The following is a 17,504-nucleotide window of genomic DNA, read 5'->3' on the forward strand; positions in this document are numbered from 1 at the left end:
GAACTACTTGTTTTAACTGCGTGTAAAACTATGTAACCAAGTTTCTAATTAAACACCTAAGTAAGTTATCTATAAAATTAAAGCTAACAGTAACTTTCTCCAGACTCCACCCAGCATCATTTACAGCTTTTAACGTAGCATCTTAAATCATATTATTGTTGTGATTCTCACATTGCAAATGGAATAGGGAGGCACGAAAGGAAATTTGAATAATTGGCTGCCGCAATGGCACATTTTTGTAAATCTGGTATTTTAGAACGAATTTACCATCGATTTTTTTGATGGTAGATATGTTTAAAAATTGTCGTAATATGTTTGTGTTGGAATACATGTTTAATTATTATTGTGGTTTAATACAACATTTACGTTTCCCATCCTAGTTCGAACTTGTCATGGCACACCTCCTTCCTCGGAGGTAGTGGGTCAACTAATTTCGAACACCAAATAAGTTAGAGTTCATTTTGGCGGATCTACAGAAAATGGAGCGAGCGCAATGAGGCCACAGTGAACTCTAACATATACATAGAAAGTATTCATCCGGTCATATACTCTTAAGTACAATATTTCTGCAAAGAATTAAGCAATACATGTACCAGTAATGTTTGTTCCTGCCAGCTTTTGAATTTAGACACACCAGGAATTGGTTGTAAAAAATGCTGTACCTGGTGTTTATAAATGTTGATGATGTATTGAATTAAAAGAACATGAATTCCAAAATACCGCATAACTTAACAAGATTCCATTAAAACTTCAGACTAGTCAAAATTACGGAGAATGGATACCAGGCTACATTATCAATGTAGGTCGAGCGTGTCAATGAAATTACGGCATCACGGCCGGAGATTCTTGATCTTTAATTCCTGGCATGTGGCTCTAAATCAAATTACTTTCAAACCAAAACAGTAACGTACGCACCTCCCAATTTGAACAGGAGCCAGCTTTGTTACCAGCAAGGGAAGGCGGAGATTTCAGTGGTCTATAATCAGCCCCCAAGAGATAGTTGATAAGACAGGGTCGTGTTTTCTGGAACTTGGACCACAAGCTCGCAGGATCACAGGATGACAACTCGACTTATATTGCTACTGGCTTTGGCTACCCTGGCGTATGCCGGCGTTCAGGACAAGGTACGTCGTTTTTAATTCGCAATTTTATAAATTTTAGTATTTTGTTCATGATATCTTATTAAGACAAGTCGTGTTGGCGTCGATGTCACCAATATCAGGAATGGCATTATTTTTTTGGTCAAACAAAAACTTAAATAGTTTCTTTTGCGTTTTTATAATAAAAACTGAGCTATTTTTAAACAATTTAAGAATGTTTTCGGCCACCTTTTTGGTCAATTAAATAAAATGTTACGTAGTTATTGGAATAGAAAATCAAATACAATTATAATGTATGAAAATACAGTGTTATATGTAAGAGTTTATATGTGGAACTTTACTCACTTTGTCTTAAAAGAATGACGATTCCGAACAAGTCTACTAAAGATCAATGTTGCAATAAATGTCTAATGACGAAGGAAGTGCCTATCGACAAATAGGGCCTTCAAGGGTCATGATTAAATCGCGTATAAAAAGTGTTTGGACATTGTTTCGCATAGTTTACACTCATTTCAAGACTTATATTGTAGAGTTATTCTTATTTTGTTGTTATCGAACGGTTGCCATTGATTTTTTGTAAATCTTTCATCAAATAAAGGAAACCTACATAAAATAATGCCCCTATGATAATGAAACTATTTACGAATACAAACGTAAAAGATATGCGTGCAATATATATGCAGTTATACTGTGTTATATGTGTAATGTTTAAAAACTGAGTCAAAATGAAAATGAAAGTCTTAATTTACCATAAATTACCATTACGAACTCTAGATTCATCTGTCCTCCGATAGTATGTCAGGCAGTTGCAGACGAATTTGAAAAATATAAAAAAAATAATACCAATGGGTTCCTCGTGGTTTCCATGGCATAAGGCAACAAGGTTCGGGTCAATATTCGCATGTATATAGCATAGATTTTTGAAATAAATTCCTTACAAATGATCAGCGCAGCAGCCAACGACATTAGGACTGTACCCGGTTTGACGATGCCTTGTCAATCGCGAATGTTTATTAATTCTATATGTATTAAGGTTTTTCGTTTTATCATGCAATGTTTAAGTTCGTGCGTGACCCACAAATAATTTTGTTATTATTTGAAAGGGTATGTCCCAGTGGTTTGTAAAATGAATGGCCGAAAAACATATTCAAGATAAAGTACTGTAGTTCGTGTTTTTGTTTTTGTTTTTTTTCCTCTACAACAAAGTGAAATTACATATTTTGTAATCTTTCATAGCCCAAACCCCGTGCTTGTGATATTCTGTGCGGCATGGTTATCACACACACAAACCCCGTATGTGTGATATTCTGTGCGGCATGGTTATCACACACACAAACCCCGTATGTGTGATATTCCGTGCGGCATAGTTATCACACACACAAACCCCGTTTGTGTGATATTCTGTGCGGCATGGTAATCACACACACAAACCCCGCATATGTGATATTCAGTGCGGCATGGTTATCACACACACACACAAACCCCGCATGTGTGATATTCCGTGCGGCATAGTTATCACACACACAAACCCCGTATGTGTGATATTCTGTGCGGCATGGTTATCACACACACACAAACCCCGCATGTGTGATATTCCGTGCGGCATGGTTATCGCACACACAAATCCCGCATGTGTGATATTCTGTGCGGCATGGTTATCGCACACAAAAACCCCGCATGTGTGATATTCCGTGCGGCATTGTTATCGCACACACAAACGCCGCATGTGTGATATTCTGTGCGACATGGTTATCACACACACAAACCCCGCATGTGTGATATTCTGTGCGACATGGTTATCACACACACAAACCCCGCATGTGTGATATTCTGTGCGACATGGTTATCACACACACAAACCCCGTATGTGTGATATTCTGTGCGGCATGGTTATCACACACACAAACCCCGCATGTGTGATATTCTGTGCGGCATGGTTATCACACACACAAACCCCGCATGTGTGATATTCTGTGCGGCATGGTTACCACACACACAAACCCCGCATGTGTGATATTCTGTGCGGCATGGTTATCACACACACAAACCCCGTATGTGTGATATTCTGTGCGGCATGGTTATCACACACACAAACCCCGAAATACACATAATTGTGCATCGTACACCTTGATTAAGTCCTTATTTAGCGCTTACCTTCATGTGCGGATTATTGACAGATGCAGACGACAGCAGCAGGGCACCTTGGATGCATCTTCGTAGACTCCCTGGCGCGTATTAGGGCCCCGAGATTTCTCGATAGTTCTCATGTATAAGCATTTTCTCACTCCAGATCTCTGACCTCCGAGAGCAGATCCGGCAATTGCAAACGTCTGTGGATGAGGATCATGCGTTCCTCGTGGAGTACATGGATCGTGTCGCCAGGCTCGAGCAAGTCTTCGATGACATGAAGGCAGAACGCGCTGAACTTCGTACGTTGCTTAGAATCTTATAGAAACTCATATACATGTGTACATATTGTATTCGCTACTTTGTTTTAGGCTCACAATATAGGCTGATGCATAAAATGTGATTGTAATGCATTATTATGTTAAACTCATTTGATTTTTAAAAAATGACCACAAAAATGATTTCTGTTCAGTTATAATATGAGCTATTATAATTTTTTTTTTTTTTTATAATTTATATATATATATTTTTTAAGAAATAGATAAGTAGCCACAAAAACATACCGCTTATATTTTGGTTATCTGTACACAAATCATATGTTGTTTTTATCATACATTAGATCATAATTTATAATGATGCATGAAAAGATAAAAAAACCACCTTACATTGAGCGCCTTTAAAAACAATTTTACGTACTCTAAATGTTTATAGAACTTACGAATGTAACCATCGTGAATTTTTCATTATTAGTTATATGTTGTGCATTCCATGCAGAGACCAAGTGCGATATTCATGAAACATCTTAAGTCATTTCCTATTAACTTAAGACATTTTCTTAAGTTAAATATCTCACTTATCCTATGATATAATCGCTTCATAATATCTGAAACTTTATAAGCATTTAATTGGTGCAAAATACACAACATCTATACCTTTCTTTTATTTTTATTTTTTTAAAGAAATTAACTAAAGTTCAGAGATGACTTAAACCTGCAACCTTCACAGATTTACCGTTTTTCCAACTTTTATTTTTTGGCTTGGAATTAGATTTTGTTTTCTTAAATATCTGCTAACCAGTGATAAAAGACTACTGACAAAAGATCAGATCGCATATCTTCATATTTCCATTCAAAATTTACGAATGTATGGCATAAACCGTTACTAACGGTTTAAGAAAAATGCATAAAACATCAATTTTGGGACGGAAATATGAAAAGCTGCGATCTGATCTTTTGTCGGCCGTCTTTTATCACTGGTTTGCAGATGTTTACGCAAAAATTTGCTCGTTTCAAGACAAAAAATAAAAAAAGTTGTCAAAACGTTCAATCTGTGAGAGTGCATCTTTAAGATATTTTATGACTACCACCCCAGAATGTACTAACAAGATATGAACGCGATCGCTACATAAAGTAACAGATATATGCCATTCTCAATAAACATCACAGATTGATAGTACTCAATAAGATAGTTTCATTTGACGTCAATCGGCCTGAATGTAATCACTGTGACCCGTCTAACGATACGTACATGTCAACTATTGAATACAAGTACCAATATTTTAAAATTCGTCAACAAGTTGTTCATATCAGCGTTATATATGTACTGTAGGTGAGAAGCGCCACGTCATGATGGCCCCGATGATGGGAGGCAAGATGATGGGCGGCAAGATGGTTGGCGGCAAGATGGTGGCGGCCCCCGTCTACATGGGGCCTGACGTCGTCCACACCTCCGAGATACCGGTGGGCCCACCAGGACCGAATGGTACGTGCCTTCTGTTGTTTTGACTAGACGAGTTCTTTAAGCTAAAACGACAATAGTATGGTTACACTTCAAAACATCTTTGTTAATTATATACACTGGTTCTTTTTAAAAATTAATTCCATAAGCCCTCTTGTTTTAATATATTCCTCAAGCTGCAGGCGTAAAGTACATAAATATCGTTGCCATATAAAATAAGTTGACATTTCATTCTCTGGAAATATATAGATATCAGTGTATCACGACATTAACTGCGTTTTGACATTTCCCCAGGTCCTCCAGGCCAACCAGGTCGACCGGGACGTGAAGGTCCTCGCGGAAACAATGGCGACAAGGGGGTGAAGGGTTCACAGGGAACCCGGGGTCCACCAGGTCCCTACGGAAACCCAGGCGTAGACGGCGCACCCGGACCTATTGGACCAACAGGGATCCCAGGTGAAGATGGTTTCGCTGGCTTCCCCGGAACCCGGGGAGACTGGGGCGATGAGGGACTGCAGGGCGTGGATGGAGTCGACGGCCGCGTTGGACAAAAGGGAGTAATGGGACACATGGGTTTCATGGGAGCCTTCGGATGGCAAGGCCCCAAGGGACATCGTGGATCGATGGGAGATCCGGGGCGGCCGGGGCTGAGGGGAGTCGAGGGCGCCATCGGAGTTCGCGGACCACCAGGACGTGCAGGACCCAAGGGATACCAGGGCGAAGTTGGCGCTTCTGGAGGTCATGGTAATCCTGGATCCAAAGGTAGCAACGGGGACCAGGGCCCTACGGGTGAAAATGGAGCGCGTGGATTTCCAGGACCTGCTTATCCAGTATTTTACGCTGGCGCTCTGGGAGGCTACCCAAAGAATCCCGCGGCTCCCCGTTATGTTTACGCCCCGCAGACCGGGCAGTCGAAAATGGGGGCACCGGTGAAGTACGGCCCTGTGTATGCGGCAGCGTCCCACTCGACTAAGTACCAGGCCCAGGCTGCCTTGCTCAGGGACCCGAGGGAGCGGAAGGGCTAAACTTAGATTGTGTGATATCGAATTGGCAAAGTAATTGATATCTTTTATATTCAATATTTAGTCAAGTACTGCTCATAAAAATCTACACTACGAACCGATGTCTTTCAAGCAGTTGCTATTTCCTACACTGTGTATATGCATCTCCGTGCATTTGTTCAAAAAGTGTATTATAAAGAATCAGTTAAATGCAAATGGCATGCAATATTTAACATTCATAATACTTAGATGCGACATGTATGATATGAAATTATTATATCAATGGAAATGCTATTCATCTAATTGAGAATCCTAATTTTACAATGTATCACACATCGAGTGCATGTTTTAAGATCATTAATAAAAAAACAACAACACTTGTATGCATTGTTTTACCAACATTCCGTTGTGACTTTCGAAAATAATACGTAACTCCATATGCCTCAACCTACCATTCGATGACATATATAATTGATTAAATTGAATTTTACATGTTGTTACTTTCATTCTATCTAAGGGTTGATATGTGCATGTTGAATTGTGCAATAGGACGAGCATTTATATGGTTAAACCAATGGCAACAGTTCCAAAAAGTTACATCTCTTGTCTTGTCTTGTCTTGTCTAAAAAAAATAGTCCAAGTCGTAACCTTCAGTGAGTCATTCCCAGTCGTAACCTTCAGTGAGTTATTCCCAGTCGTAACCTTCAGTGAGTTATTCCCAGTCGTAACCTTCAGTGAGTCATTCCCAGTCGTAACCTTCAGTGAGTTATTCCCAGTCGTAACCTTCAGTGAGTCATTCCCAGTCGTAACCTTCAGTGAGATATTCCCAAAGTTGCAAATTTTATAGCAAAATATTATATATTATATTATATTGTTTCTCTTTTATATGGCAATAAACACCGGCACTTTAATGTCTACTAAAATGACCATGATATATACTATACAGGCAATCAAGGACATAAAAGTGTTTTGATTCAAGTAATTGTGTGGCAATATCAATTTGAAAATGAATTATCAATCTTAAAACATCTTAAAGCACCGTGTATTTTGTATATTACACCATTGGATACAATTTGTCCGGTATTATTCAGCAACTAATTCCTTAGCGAGTACGGTTTTCGCCTTCTGTTTCAACTTTCAATGCAGGCTTGTATGCATGACCTACATACATACTGTATTGAGCAACCCATGAGATAGGATTCAGGCCTGCAAAATAATCCTGACAAAAAAAATCTGTAAACATTGGATTTACTTGGACAGGAATTTCCCCGGACACAAGGAGCGATTTTCTTCGAAAGTTACCCGGACCTCTTGATATTTTATAAGATTTGTCCGAGGTTGTATCGCAATGACTGAACCTTATCAATACAGACAGTATTTTGGTCATATACTCTAAACTTGTAAGAAAATGCGTCACCAAATGAAGTAAGCATCATCTTTACAGCCACTCACAGAGAACTCCGAGCCACTGTAAAACTTTGCATCCAAATCAGAAGAAATAGTTTCAAGCTGAATTATGGAGAAGAAAGCTAGTTTTGATTTATTCTTATGTTATAACCCATGTCTAATTCGGGGGGTGATAATAAAAGTAGAGTTTTTGATATGTGATTCATTTAAAACTCAACGAAAAAAACACCATGCTCTCCCATTTGTTTAATTTAATGAAAGGAGCAAATTTATGTTGAAAGCACAAATTCCGATAGTGATTATGAGTTGCCTACTAAGGGCTTATCGATGATTGTCGGGGGTTGGGCTTATAAAATCCATATTGTTGATGGGTGTAAAAATGTTAAACATTTTCTGAACTTTTATTATGTTTTGAGAATAATTCAAGTAATTTGGAGACAATTGGTTGAAAAATAAGTTAGTTACGAGCTTTATAAAAACACAGTCGACTATACGAGGGCCTTTAATAATAATAATAAAAAAATATTAATTGGGGAAAATTGTAACTATTTCAGTACGTAAATGTTAAAATTTATTTGCTGCTAAATAGCAACAAAAGAGTCAAAACTTGTCACATCAGTTTCGAAATACGGCATAGCCAATGACATCCACAGGCGATTCATCGCATATTTACACCTTATTCCACTTCCAAACTTCTTATTAAGTGCCTTTATGTTCATATTACAGATAAATAGATATAATCAATCACAACTCAATAACCAAGCCGTTAACGAAAAATGTTGTCTCCATTTCATTTCATCACATTCTGCATCCAAACTTCCATAATGTGACAGAATTTTGCATTACTGATTTCAACTCCAGGCATTTGCGAATATTGACCTCATCAAATGAAATAATATGGATACTATAAGTTCATTAAATAAACATTTCTTGAAAATAAAACTAACCAACCATTCATATGCTTAAACCACTGATTATATGCTTAAACCACTGATTTTTCTGAAAAATGATTATTCGATTTCGACTTTCGACACCATGTATGTACATGTATGGCAAGCTATACCATGTCATGTCATGGTGATAGTCAGACCCAGAGGTATCGATCCTACGATGGAAACATTCAAACCCCCTCATTATTTTATTCTTATTTATCCCATTTATAATGTGTTTTTTTCAGTAAAAGTCAATTTTTGAGCATTCAGAAACTACATGTAAACCGTTTCCAATGATAAAGTATGCTCATATAAGTTTATTCTTTATTCTAAATTTAAAATCACATTTCATATAGCAATACTCCAGCAAACGAACTGTACTCTCTTCCATAAAACGCAGCATCGTGGGGATGATAAAGGCGGACCCAGACTTCTTCCCCGGATTGTAGCTCTGTTACCACGGTGACGGATCCTTGATCGCGCATGCTGCTGTCACCATGACTGTATGTTCTTCCTATAACGGCACCATCCTTCACTAACTCCGTGTATATGTATGAATGGTCGGCGAACTCACTCAATATGCTTACACTGAACAAGTAGATGCCTCGGACTGCAGCTGTAAAGCTTCCATGATTTCCGTTGTAGCAGTTTCCGATGTTTGTGAGAATATCTTCGAAGACAATCGGCTGCTGAAGTCCAACATGGTAGACATCGCCGCGTGCCACGAGTGCATGAAAGGCTACTGGCTCAAGGGGAAGAGAAATTCGTCTTTTTATTTTCAGTTCAGTCGATATATTTTGTCCGAGGACATCATCTTCAATATTGAATAATTTGGACTTTGAATTAGTTCCTGACGTGTCTGAAAGTTTCTCTCGATCTGGCGTCTGAGACTCTCGAGCAAGTCTGGTGTCTTCGAGTTGCCGACTCCACCATTGTTTACGAGAAGCATTGTCTTAAGAGTTTTAATCTCTTCTCCTTGGTTTTGAATGGTTTGGGCCTTATCCAAAACTAGCAATCGAAGTGACTCGGTCGTGGACGAAAGTTCTCTCTCTGTAGAGGTAAGACAATGAGAGTGTTACAAAAAAACGAGCATACAAAACCCCGCTGTAATATAAGTAGAGAAGCATTGAAGAAGAACTGATAATATGATTGTTTATCTTAACAATGCATTCGACTACTGAGCTGTTGCCGTTTACATGTACCTCTATTTTCTAGTTTCTCTATCCTGTTCAGAAGTTCTTTCGAAAAGTCATCGAAGACGTGGCAGTGCGATAAATCAAAACACGCAAATAGAAGTGCAAGTTTGAATGCTCTCATGTTGAACAAGAATGAGCAATGAATACATGATTCATTATCAAGTGTAAGCTGGCCTCAATTTACTATCAGGTTCATGTAGGACAAAATTTTATTAACATGTCCAAATCCATGAGGTATTATAAACATTGAACATTAGGCATAAAGAAATACCAAATCACTGGTCGAAACACCATATATGTATAACAATATCTGCCTAAGGAAAGCCATTTTAAGTACTAGTCTACAGTCTCTTTAGTGGCTTCAGTGTATAGACGAATTTAATCGTAGCGTAGCGGGCATTGGTGACCTTTGGTTTCTTTTTCGTCATTTACACGGTGTGGGAATGGACACCGGATATAGCTTAAAAATGATCAATCGATAAGCGTTTGATTTTGACACATGGTCAGTTTTTTTATCTTTTTTTGTATTTTATGTTGATATATTTAACAAAATCGAAGAGTTTTGAATTACTTGATACCGTGCAATATACGACTATGATGGAAATATGTCTCCTCTTTTGTATAATAGCCCAATTCACTCCGAAAGTTGCATAATCGCTCACAAATGTTAATTTATGTGGTACGATTTCAAACATAAATCAACAAATTAAAAATAAGAATAAAAACTGAATCGAGCGATTTTATTGTAATTACATAATCTAGTAATGTGTAAAATATCAATATGATATAGTTTGTTGTTACGGAGATATTCATACCTTTTGATGCCCTGGCAGTGTACTGGGGATAGAGGAAGCAAATAAATAACTGCACAGGGGATGGCTATTAAGTGGACTGAGAATAGTAACGATGCATTTAGAATAACGAGACTCTGATCATGATTACGGCTATTTATCTATACGCGAGCTCGAGGGAAATTGGTCGATGTTGTCCATATCGAGGGATGAGAGCAAAAGTATGTATGTTGTTTTGTTTTTTTGTATCTGTATGCACTTAAAACTGTTTCATTCATACATATTATTTAACCATGATGTGTTTTTCACAAGCATCAATATCTAACTATTTGAAATACGCCAGTAATCTGATTTAATGAGTAACACAAAACATATGGCCGTAGAATTTTGTGGTGTTTGCTATTCATATATATAGTGTTGCTTTGTAAATCAAGTAGGTACGTTTTTGCACACAGAAAGTCACCAGTAGGGAATGAGATATTGTGATCAAATGTGGAACACGTAAAACTTTTTTCTTAGCTTGGGTCGATTTTGGTATTACTTAGAACAGAATAATGGTCCATGTTTGTTCATTTCAGTGAGAAAGAATGTATTGTGACCAACCCTGATATTTACGCAGCGTGCATATACGTTCATTTAGGAGAGCATGGATCAAACTCATTGTTAACTAAAGTTTGCTCAATAATTTCTTATCAAATTGTTCTCTCACTTTTTGCAGATTATTTGAAAGTTCGAAATAGACATATACATGTATATTGTATATTAACAGTGTTACTATCAATTTTTGTCCCATTTTATATGTTATCACCAGGACACAAATTTCGCAACTTTGAACTATCCCCAGTACATAATACGGCTATCCCCAGTACATTACTGTGAACATTTCTAAGGGCATATCTATAACAGTTTAAAAAGTTACATTGCCATATCTTACATTAAAAATAGTTGAGCTTATGCTAGTGAAATCCTTCGATTCAGATTTTTTTATTTATTCGACATATTTCCTAAAAATAACAATACTTGTCGAAATTCTGTAAGTTTTGAGGTGATCAGCTCAGATTTGAAGAAACATTTTACGAAGTCTGCTAAATCGTAAGCAGTTTAAAGTATACCATAGGCTAAATTTAGCATTCAGCTATTAATTCAAACACTTGCTTCATTTGTGGATACGGTAGATATGCGTTAACGCAGCAAGATCTTACCTCTGGTTAAGAAAAACAACTGCATAATTTGTCTGTTTACTAATCACTTTTTTGAATATCCGGTGTCCGTTCACACACAGTGATTTATCCCAGGAAAATAATAACGCTGCTTGTTGTTTATCAAACATCTTTTCCGGAAAGATAAATATGTAAGCTAAGCATGCAGTGCAAAAACAAACTGTCCATTAAAGAAATTATACATCCGTTTTAACAGATAGTTTGACTGTATTTACGAGTAATTAGGCCATTATACATGGCATAATTTTGTTTTTTTATATTTAAACAACAAAGGATCTGCCCAAGTAAATTTCCTCGTAACTCAGAGATAATTTGTGAGCGTGAGTTCGAATCCAATCAATACAGTACATTTTTGTTAACGCACTGAATTTCAATAGTGTCTATAAAACAAAGGGTGTAATCATAATTCCGTTCATTTTGGTGTGTCTTCTTATGAAACACTTCGTATTGATTACTATGCTTAGTGTCTATTATAAAAAAATATGGCTCTTAATTATTACATTAAAACTACTGAAACATAACCGTCAAAAACTTGAGTTTAACACTTGACGGAACACCATACAAACCAGTGAAAGAGGATGTTGGAGAAACGTCAATAATAAAACGCCGATAATTCATTTTCATTGTAGAATCCGAATCCAACAGGTATAGAGATAATTTATTATTTAGCAATAAATATCTTTAATATCATACCTTAACCATATTCGTTTTCTCTTACATTATTAAGTACTGTACTTAGGTATAACAAATACTTAATCAAAACGCTTAAAGCGTTGCAAGGCTGCCGGTCAGCTACGTTTTGTGAATGAAGTTAAGTAATGAAAATCAAGTCCATCTTCCGGAAAATATGAATTAAGTCCCAAATCGAATGTGACGTCTGTGAAAATTTCTCATTTTGTCTCAGTAATTTCAGCTCAGAATCTTGAGCAAGTTTTATATTTGCATATTAATAAGCCACTGATATAAATGCATGTTCATTTTATCCGCAAGTGACATAGGTTGTGAGCAATATTTAGATACATACAGGGAAGACATAGTGCGTGTATGATTAGATCCGGAGGGATTTTGCACAAAGATCCTGTCATTGTAGAAAAAGACATTAAACATTAATTTTATTTATATGTCAAACGCATTTAGTTACATTTTGTTTGGAGGGCATAGTAAACTATATACGACTCAATTATGAAGTGTAGAGTAGATTTCTACGGTATGTATACAAATACTAAAAATGCCCGAATGCTTTATCCGTGGTAGTGCAATAATAGATAAAGACGATCAATTTATTTTGGGCAAATGTGTAAGTAACCCATTTATTTGTATCTCCGTCCCGAAACACAACCATCAACCGGGTCATAAACTCGAACCCAGGCTTATCTGTTACGATTGTTATTGAGCTTGATCTTCCTCAACTGTATGTATGCAACCGAACAAGACATCATCAGTATTTGGACTGGTATGGAAAGTTCTGTGGCGACGTTAAATGCACGTACATAGCACATTAGCTGGTTGAATCAATACAAAATATATTATTGTTAAGATCTTGGAAGCCACGAATGTGGACGTTGGCTCGAATACCACTACGGATAGATTGTATTTGTTAATGCAGTATTTCCCGTCCGTTCTATCATGTTTGTAAGATTACATGTCAATATCCGGCCTTTTATATTGTAATTTCGCTAACATAAGACATATTTGTTTAGATCGAAATAAGACATTATTATTAAAAATTATTTCATTTTTGGGAAAATATTATGGTCTCATTTCTAATGTGGTTGCCGAAACAAAAATATTAAAAGTATTGGCTTAAACTGGAAGTGAAATTTGATAGGTTTCTTTATGTATAATTAGCTTGTATAACACTAACCAGTGGTTGTTTTTCGTTACTTGACATATGACTATAATATATATTTAAAATTAATAACTATATGCAGGAACATATTTTCCGCAGAATTTTCATTGTTCATATATCTTTAAAGTTTAATGAAAAGTAGTTGCTTTTTTCTTCAAATGTACGTTTGTAATTATCCATTTGTGTAAGTAAGTTAATAATAAAGAGTATTTCTGCCCGGTCGTTACATAAGCAGGGGAAGAGAAATCCCACTTCAGAGACACTCTTTTTGTCAGGGTAATATTTGCAGACTTTTTTATCATACACTGTGTTTTGAGATAAACAAAATGAACAGGAGTTGTTTTCTTGTTGTAAAATGTGTTAGTAATTCTTCATGTTGTCAGTAAATGATTAAGGTTACCATTTGCAAGTCCGTAAGCAAGATTGAATCGTTATATTTCTAAAAAGAAGGAATAATGGTTTAAAAAACAGAAATTAAACATCGAACCTATATCCCAAATAAAATTTTAAAAAGGCTCCAGTGGGAATCGAACCCACGACCTCCTGTTTACTAGACAGGCGCTCTAGCCACTGAGCTATGGAGCCATGCTCTTGGTCAAAGACTCGTTATTTTTTATCCATTTACGAGGTTTTACAAATTATCTAGATAAAATATATATAATGAAGACTAGGTTAGCTACTCGAACCTCTTGTACAACGATCAATTGTCAGGATGGCCGAGTAGTCTAAGGCGCCAGACTCAAGGTCTGTCTCACCTTCATAACGAGTGTTCTGGTCAACGTATGTGGGCGTGGGTTCGAATCCCACTTCTGACACACACTTTTTGTCAGCGTAATATTTGCAGATTGTTCTAATTTACGCTTGTATTTCTCCAGACTAAGGTTATCTGTATTTCCTCTGAAAATTCAGACTGGTAGATATGCCAGAAACCGAATACCTCGAGAGGAACGTTATTATTTAACTTGCAATACTAATGATATTGAAAAAGAATTTCATTTAAATGCATGTCCATGTTATTCCGATGTTAGAAAGAAATATCTAAAACGTTGTTAATACATGCACCCTTCTGTATACAAATTTCTACGATTATTGAAATCAAATGATAGCAATGAATTAATTAAACTAGCTTTGTATATTAAAGAAGCTCTTGTTATTCGAAATAATTTGTTGAATGTTGAAAGATAAATATTAAGTTCAGCCTCCAATTTTTTGTTACAAATAGTATGTTGCTTTTGTTACACATAGTATGTTGTGTTATATAAAACAAAACGTATTCACCATTACATGTTGTATATACACGTTGACATGTTATATGAAAATATATTCTGTTTATGTAGATGATGTACATTGTACAAGTCTTAATAAAAAAATGTCTGTCTGTCTGTCTGTCTGTCTATCATACACTAAGTTTAAGATGAATAAAATGAGTTGCTTTCTTCTTGTACAATGTGTTAGTAATTCCCCATGTTGTTCGTTAATGATTAATGTAACCATTTGTAAGTCCGTAAGCAGGATTAAAACCTCTCAGTTTTGAAACGAATGTTAAACTTAAAGCAGAACTTTAAACATCGAACTTATATTAATTCAAAAGGCTCCAGTGGGGATCGAACCCACGACCTCCTGTTTACTAGACAGGCGCTCTAGCCACTGAGCTATGGAGCCATATTCTTTGTACAAGTCACTTTAGTTAACTTTCGTATCCGTATACGTGGTTTTACAAAATCTCGAAAAGATATGTATACCGAAGGCTAGATAAGCTCCGCAGATCAAATGCAGTACACGTAGTTGTCAGGATGGCCGAGTGGTCTAAGGCGCCAGACTCAAGGTCTGTCTCACCTTCATAACGAGTGTTCTGGTCCACGTATGTGGGCGTGGGTTCGAATCCAACTTCTGACACACACTTTTTGTCAGCGTAATATTTGCAGATTGTTCTATCAAACACTGTGTTTAAGATGAATAAAATGAACAGGAGTTGCTTTCTTCTTATACAATGTGTTAGTATTTCCCCATGTTGTCAGTTAAGGGCCGGCCACAATACAAAAGTGGTGGGGAAGGTCAAAAACTAAAATGTTTAAAAAGTTAATGTTTTGTTTTGTTTTGAGGAACGATCTTTTTTGGGAGTGAAACATATATTCTTGGTGTCATGTTTCTTGGTAGTAAGGAGTTAAACAATTTTACATCAGAAGATTTTATCAGATTTTGGATAAAAAACAGTGTTACACTATTTCGGAAAAGTCTATCGACATTATTACTTTTTTTGTCAAAATGCCCAAGACTACCTATTCAACAATGTCTTGAGAGCTCTTGATGATGTCTTGTCAAATAAGAAAGTTATTCAGAAAAATATTGAAAAATAGTAGATGAAATTTATTTCCGAGTTTCAAAAATCCATATATCTTTTTTTAAAATAGTTGCAATCAACACAAAGCCCCAAGACATTGTTGATTGGGCAGTTCCGATAAATTTGACTCATAAACATATTCTTTTGAATTAAGACATTTCCGGGAAAACGTAAACGCTTTTTGATTGGAAATCTGATAAAATATTCTTTCGTAAAAAATGCTCAACAACTAATTACAGCTTTTCATGTTGCTAGGGATGTATGAAAAATACACTGTGTTTAAGATGAATAAAATGAACAGGAGTTTCTTTCTTCTTGTAAAATGTGTTAGTAATTCCCCATCTTGTTCGTTCATGATTAAGGTTACAATTTCCACGTCCGTAAGCAAGATTGAATCTTATTAGTTTTGAAACGAATGTTGAACTTAAAGCAGAACTTTAAACATCGAACCTATATTAATTAAAAAAGGCTCCAGTGGGGATCGAACCCACGACCTCCTGTTTACTAGACAGGCGCTCTAGCCACTGAGCTATGGAGCCATTCTTTTTATGTCTGAGATATTGTTTCTATACGTCACTTTAGTTATCTTTCTAATACGTATACGTGGCATTACAAATTATCTCGATAATATATTTCAGTGCGGCGCCAATGAAGGCTACGTAAGCTCTGTGGACCTCTCGTAGTACGAGCAATTGTCAGGATGGCCCAGTGGTCTAAGGCGTCAGACTTAAGGTCTGTCTCACCTTCATAACGAGTGTTCTGGTCCACGTATGTGGGCGTGGGTTCGAATCCCACTTCTGACACACACTTTTTGTCAGCGTAATATTTGCAGATTGTTCTAATTTACGCTTGTATTTCTCCAGACTAAGGTTATCTGTATTTCCTCTGAGAATTCAGACTGGTAGATATGCCAGAAACCGAATACCTCGAGAGGAACGTTATTATCTAACTTGCAATACTAATGATATTGAAAAAGAATTTCATTTAAATGCATGTCCATGTTATTCCAATGTTAGAAAGAAATATCTAAAACGTTGTTAATACATGCACCCTTCTGTATACAAATTTCTACGATTATTGAAATCAAATGATAGCAATGAATTAATTAAACTAGCTTTCTATATTACAGAAGCTCTTGTTATTCGAAATAAAACGTATTTACCATTACATGTTGTATATACACGTTGACATGTTATATGAAAATATATTCTGTTTATGTAGATGATGTACATTGTACAAGTCTTAATAAAAAAATGTCTGTCTGTCTGTCTGTCTATCATACACTAAGTTTAAGATGAATAAAATGAGTTGCTTTCTTCTTGTACAATGTGTTAGTAATTCCCCATGTTGTTCTTTAATGATTAATGTAACCATTTGTAAGTCCGTAAGCAGGATTAAAACCTCTCAGTTTTGAAACGAATGTTAAACTTAAAGCAGAACTTTAAACATCGAACTTATATTAATTCAAAAAGGCTCCAGTGGGGATCGAACCCACGACCTCCTGTTTACTAGACAGGCGCTCTAGCCACTGAGCTATGGAGCCATATTCTTTGTACAAGTCACTTTTGATAACTTTCGTATCCGTATACGTGGTTTTACAAAATCTCGATAAGATATGTATACCGAAGGCTAGATAAGCTCCGCGGATCAAATGAAATACACGTAGTTGTCAGGATGGCCGAGTGGTCTAAGGCGCCAGACTCAAGGTCTGTCTCACCTTCATAACGAGTGTTCTGGTCCACGTATGTGGGCGTGGGTTCGAATCCCACTTCTGACACACACTTTTTGTCAGATTTATTTGCA

General features: G+C 36.5%; 1 protein-coding gene and 8 non-coding genes across 9 annotated transcripts; 5 read left to right on the forward strand and 4 right to left on the reverse strand.

The window, feature by feature from the left end:
* Positions 1-968: 968 nt before the first annotated feature.
* On the forward strand, positions 969-6,342 carry LOC128202749 (collagen alpha-1(I) chain-like). Its single transcript, XM_052903860.1, has 4 exons — positions 969-1,124; positions 3,391-3,529; positions 4,836-4,988; positions 5,259-6,342. Exons 1-4 carry the CDS (start codon positions 1,059-1,061, stop codon positions 5,987-5,989), a joined length of 1,089 nt encoding a protein of 362 aa, XP_052759820.1. The 5' UTR covers positions 969-1,058; the 3' UTR covers positions 5,990-6,342.
* A 7,530-nt stretch (positions 6,343-13,872) lies between these two features.
* Trnat-agu (transfer RNA threonine (anticodon AGU)) lies at positions 13,873-13,945 on the reverse strand. Its single transcript has one exon. It is a non-coding gene; the product is annotated as a tRNA-Thr (tRNA).
* Positions 13,946-14,066: 121 nt separating this feature from the next.
* Positions 14,067-14,175, forward strand: Trnal-caa (transfer RNA leucine (anticodon CAA)). Its single transcript has 2 exons — positions 14,067-14,104; positions 14,130-14,175. It is a non-coding gene; the product is annotated as a tRNA-Leu (tRNA).
* Positions 14,176-14,949: 774 nt separating this feature from the next.
* Positions 14,950-15,022, reverse strand: Trnat-agu (transfer RNA threonine (anticodon AGU)). The gene has a single exon. It is a non-coding gene; the product is annotated as a tRNA-Thr (tRNA).
* A 125-nt stretch (positions 15,023-15,147) lies between these two features.
* Positions 15,148-15,256, forward strand: Trnal-caa (transfer RNA leucine (anticodon CAA)). Its single transcript has 2 exons — positions 15,148-15,185; positions 15,211-15,256. It is a non-coding gene; the product is annotated as a tRNA-Leu (tRNA).
* Positions 15,257-16,167: 911 nt separating this feature from the next.
* Positions 16,168-16,240, reverse strand: Trnat-agu (transfer RNA threonine (anticodon AGU)). The gene has a single exon. It is a non-coding gene; the product is annotated as a tRNA-Thr (tRNA).
* Positions 16,241-16,395: 155 nt separating this feature from the next.
* Positions 16,396-16,504, forward strand: Trnal-uaa (transfer RNA leucine (anticodon UAA)). Its single transcript has 2 exons — positions 16,396-16,433; positions 16,459-16,504. It is a non-coding gene; the product is annotated as a tRNA-Leu (tRNA).
* Positions 16,505-17,171: 667 nt separating this feature from the next.
* Trnat-agu (transfer RNA threonine (anticodon AGU)) lies at positions 17,172-17,244 on the reverse strand. The gene has a single exon. It is a non-coding gene; the product is annotated as a tRNA-Thr (tRNA).
* Positions 17,245-17,369: 125 nt separating this feature from the next.
* On the forward strand, positions 17,370-17,478 carry Trnal-caa (transfer RNA leucine (anticodon CAA)). The gene is made up of 2 exons: positions 17,370-17,407; positions 17,433-17,478. It is a non-coding gene; the product is annotated as a tRNA-Leu (tRNA).
* Positions 17,479-17,504: the final 26 nt, after the last annotated feature.

This window comes from Mya arenaria, chromosome 2 (genome assembly GCF_026914265.1).
Source record: "Mya arenaria isolate MELC-2E11 chromosome 2, ASM2691426v1".
Classification (NCBI taxonomy): domain Eukaryota; kingdom Metazoa; phylum Mollusca; class Bivalvia; order Myida; family Myidae; genus Mya; species Mya arenaria.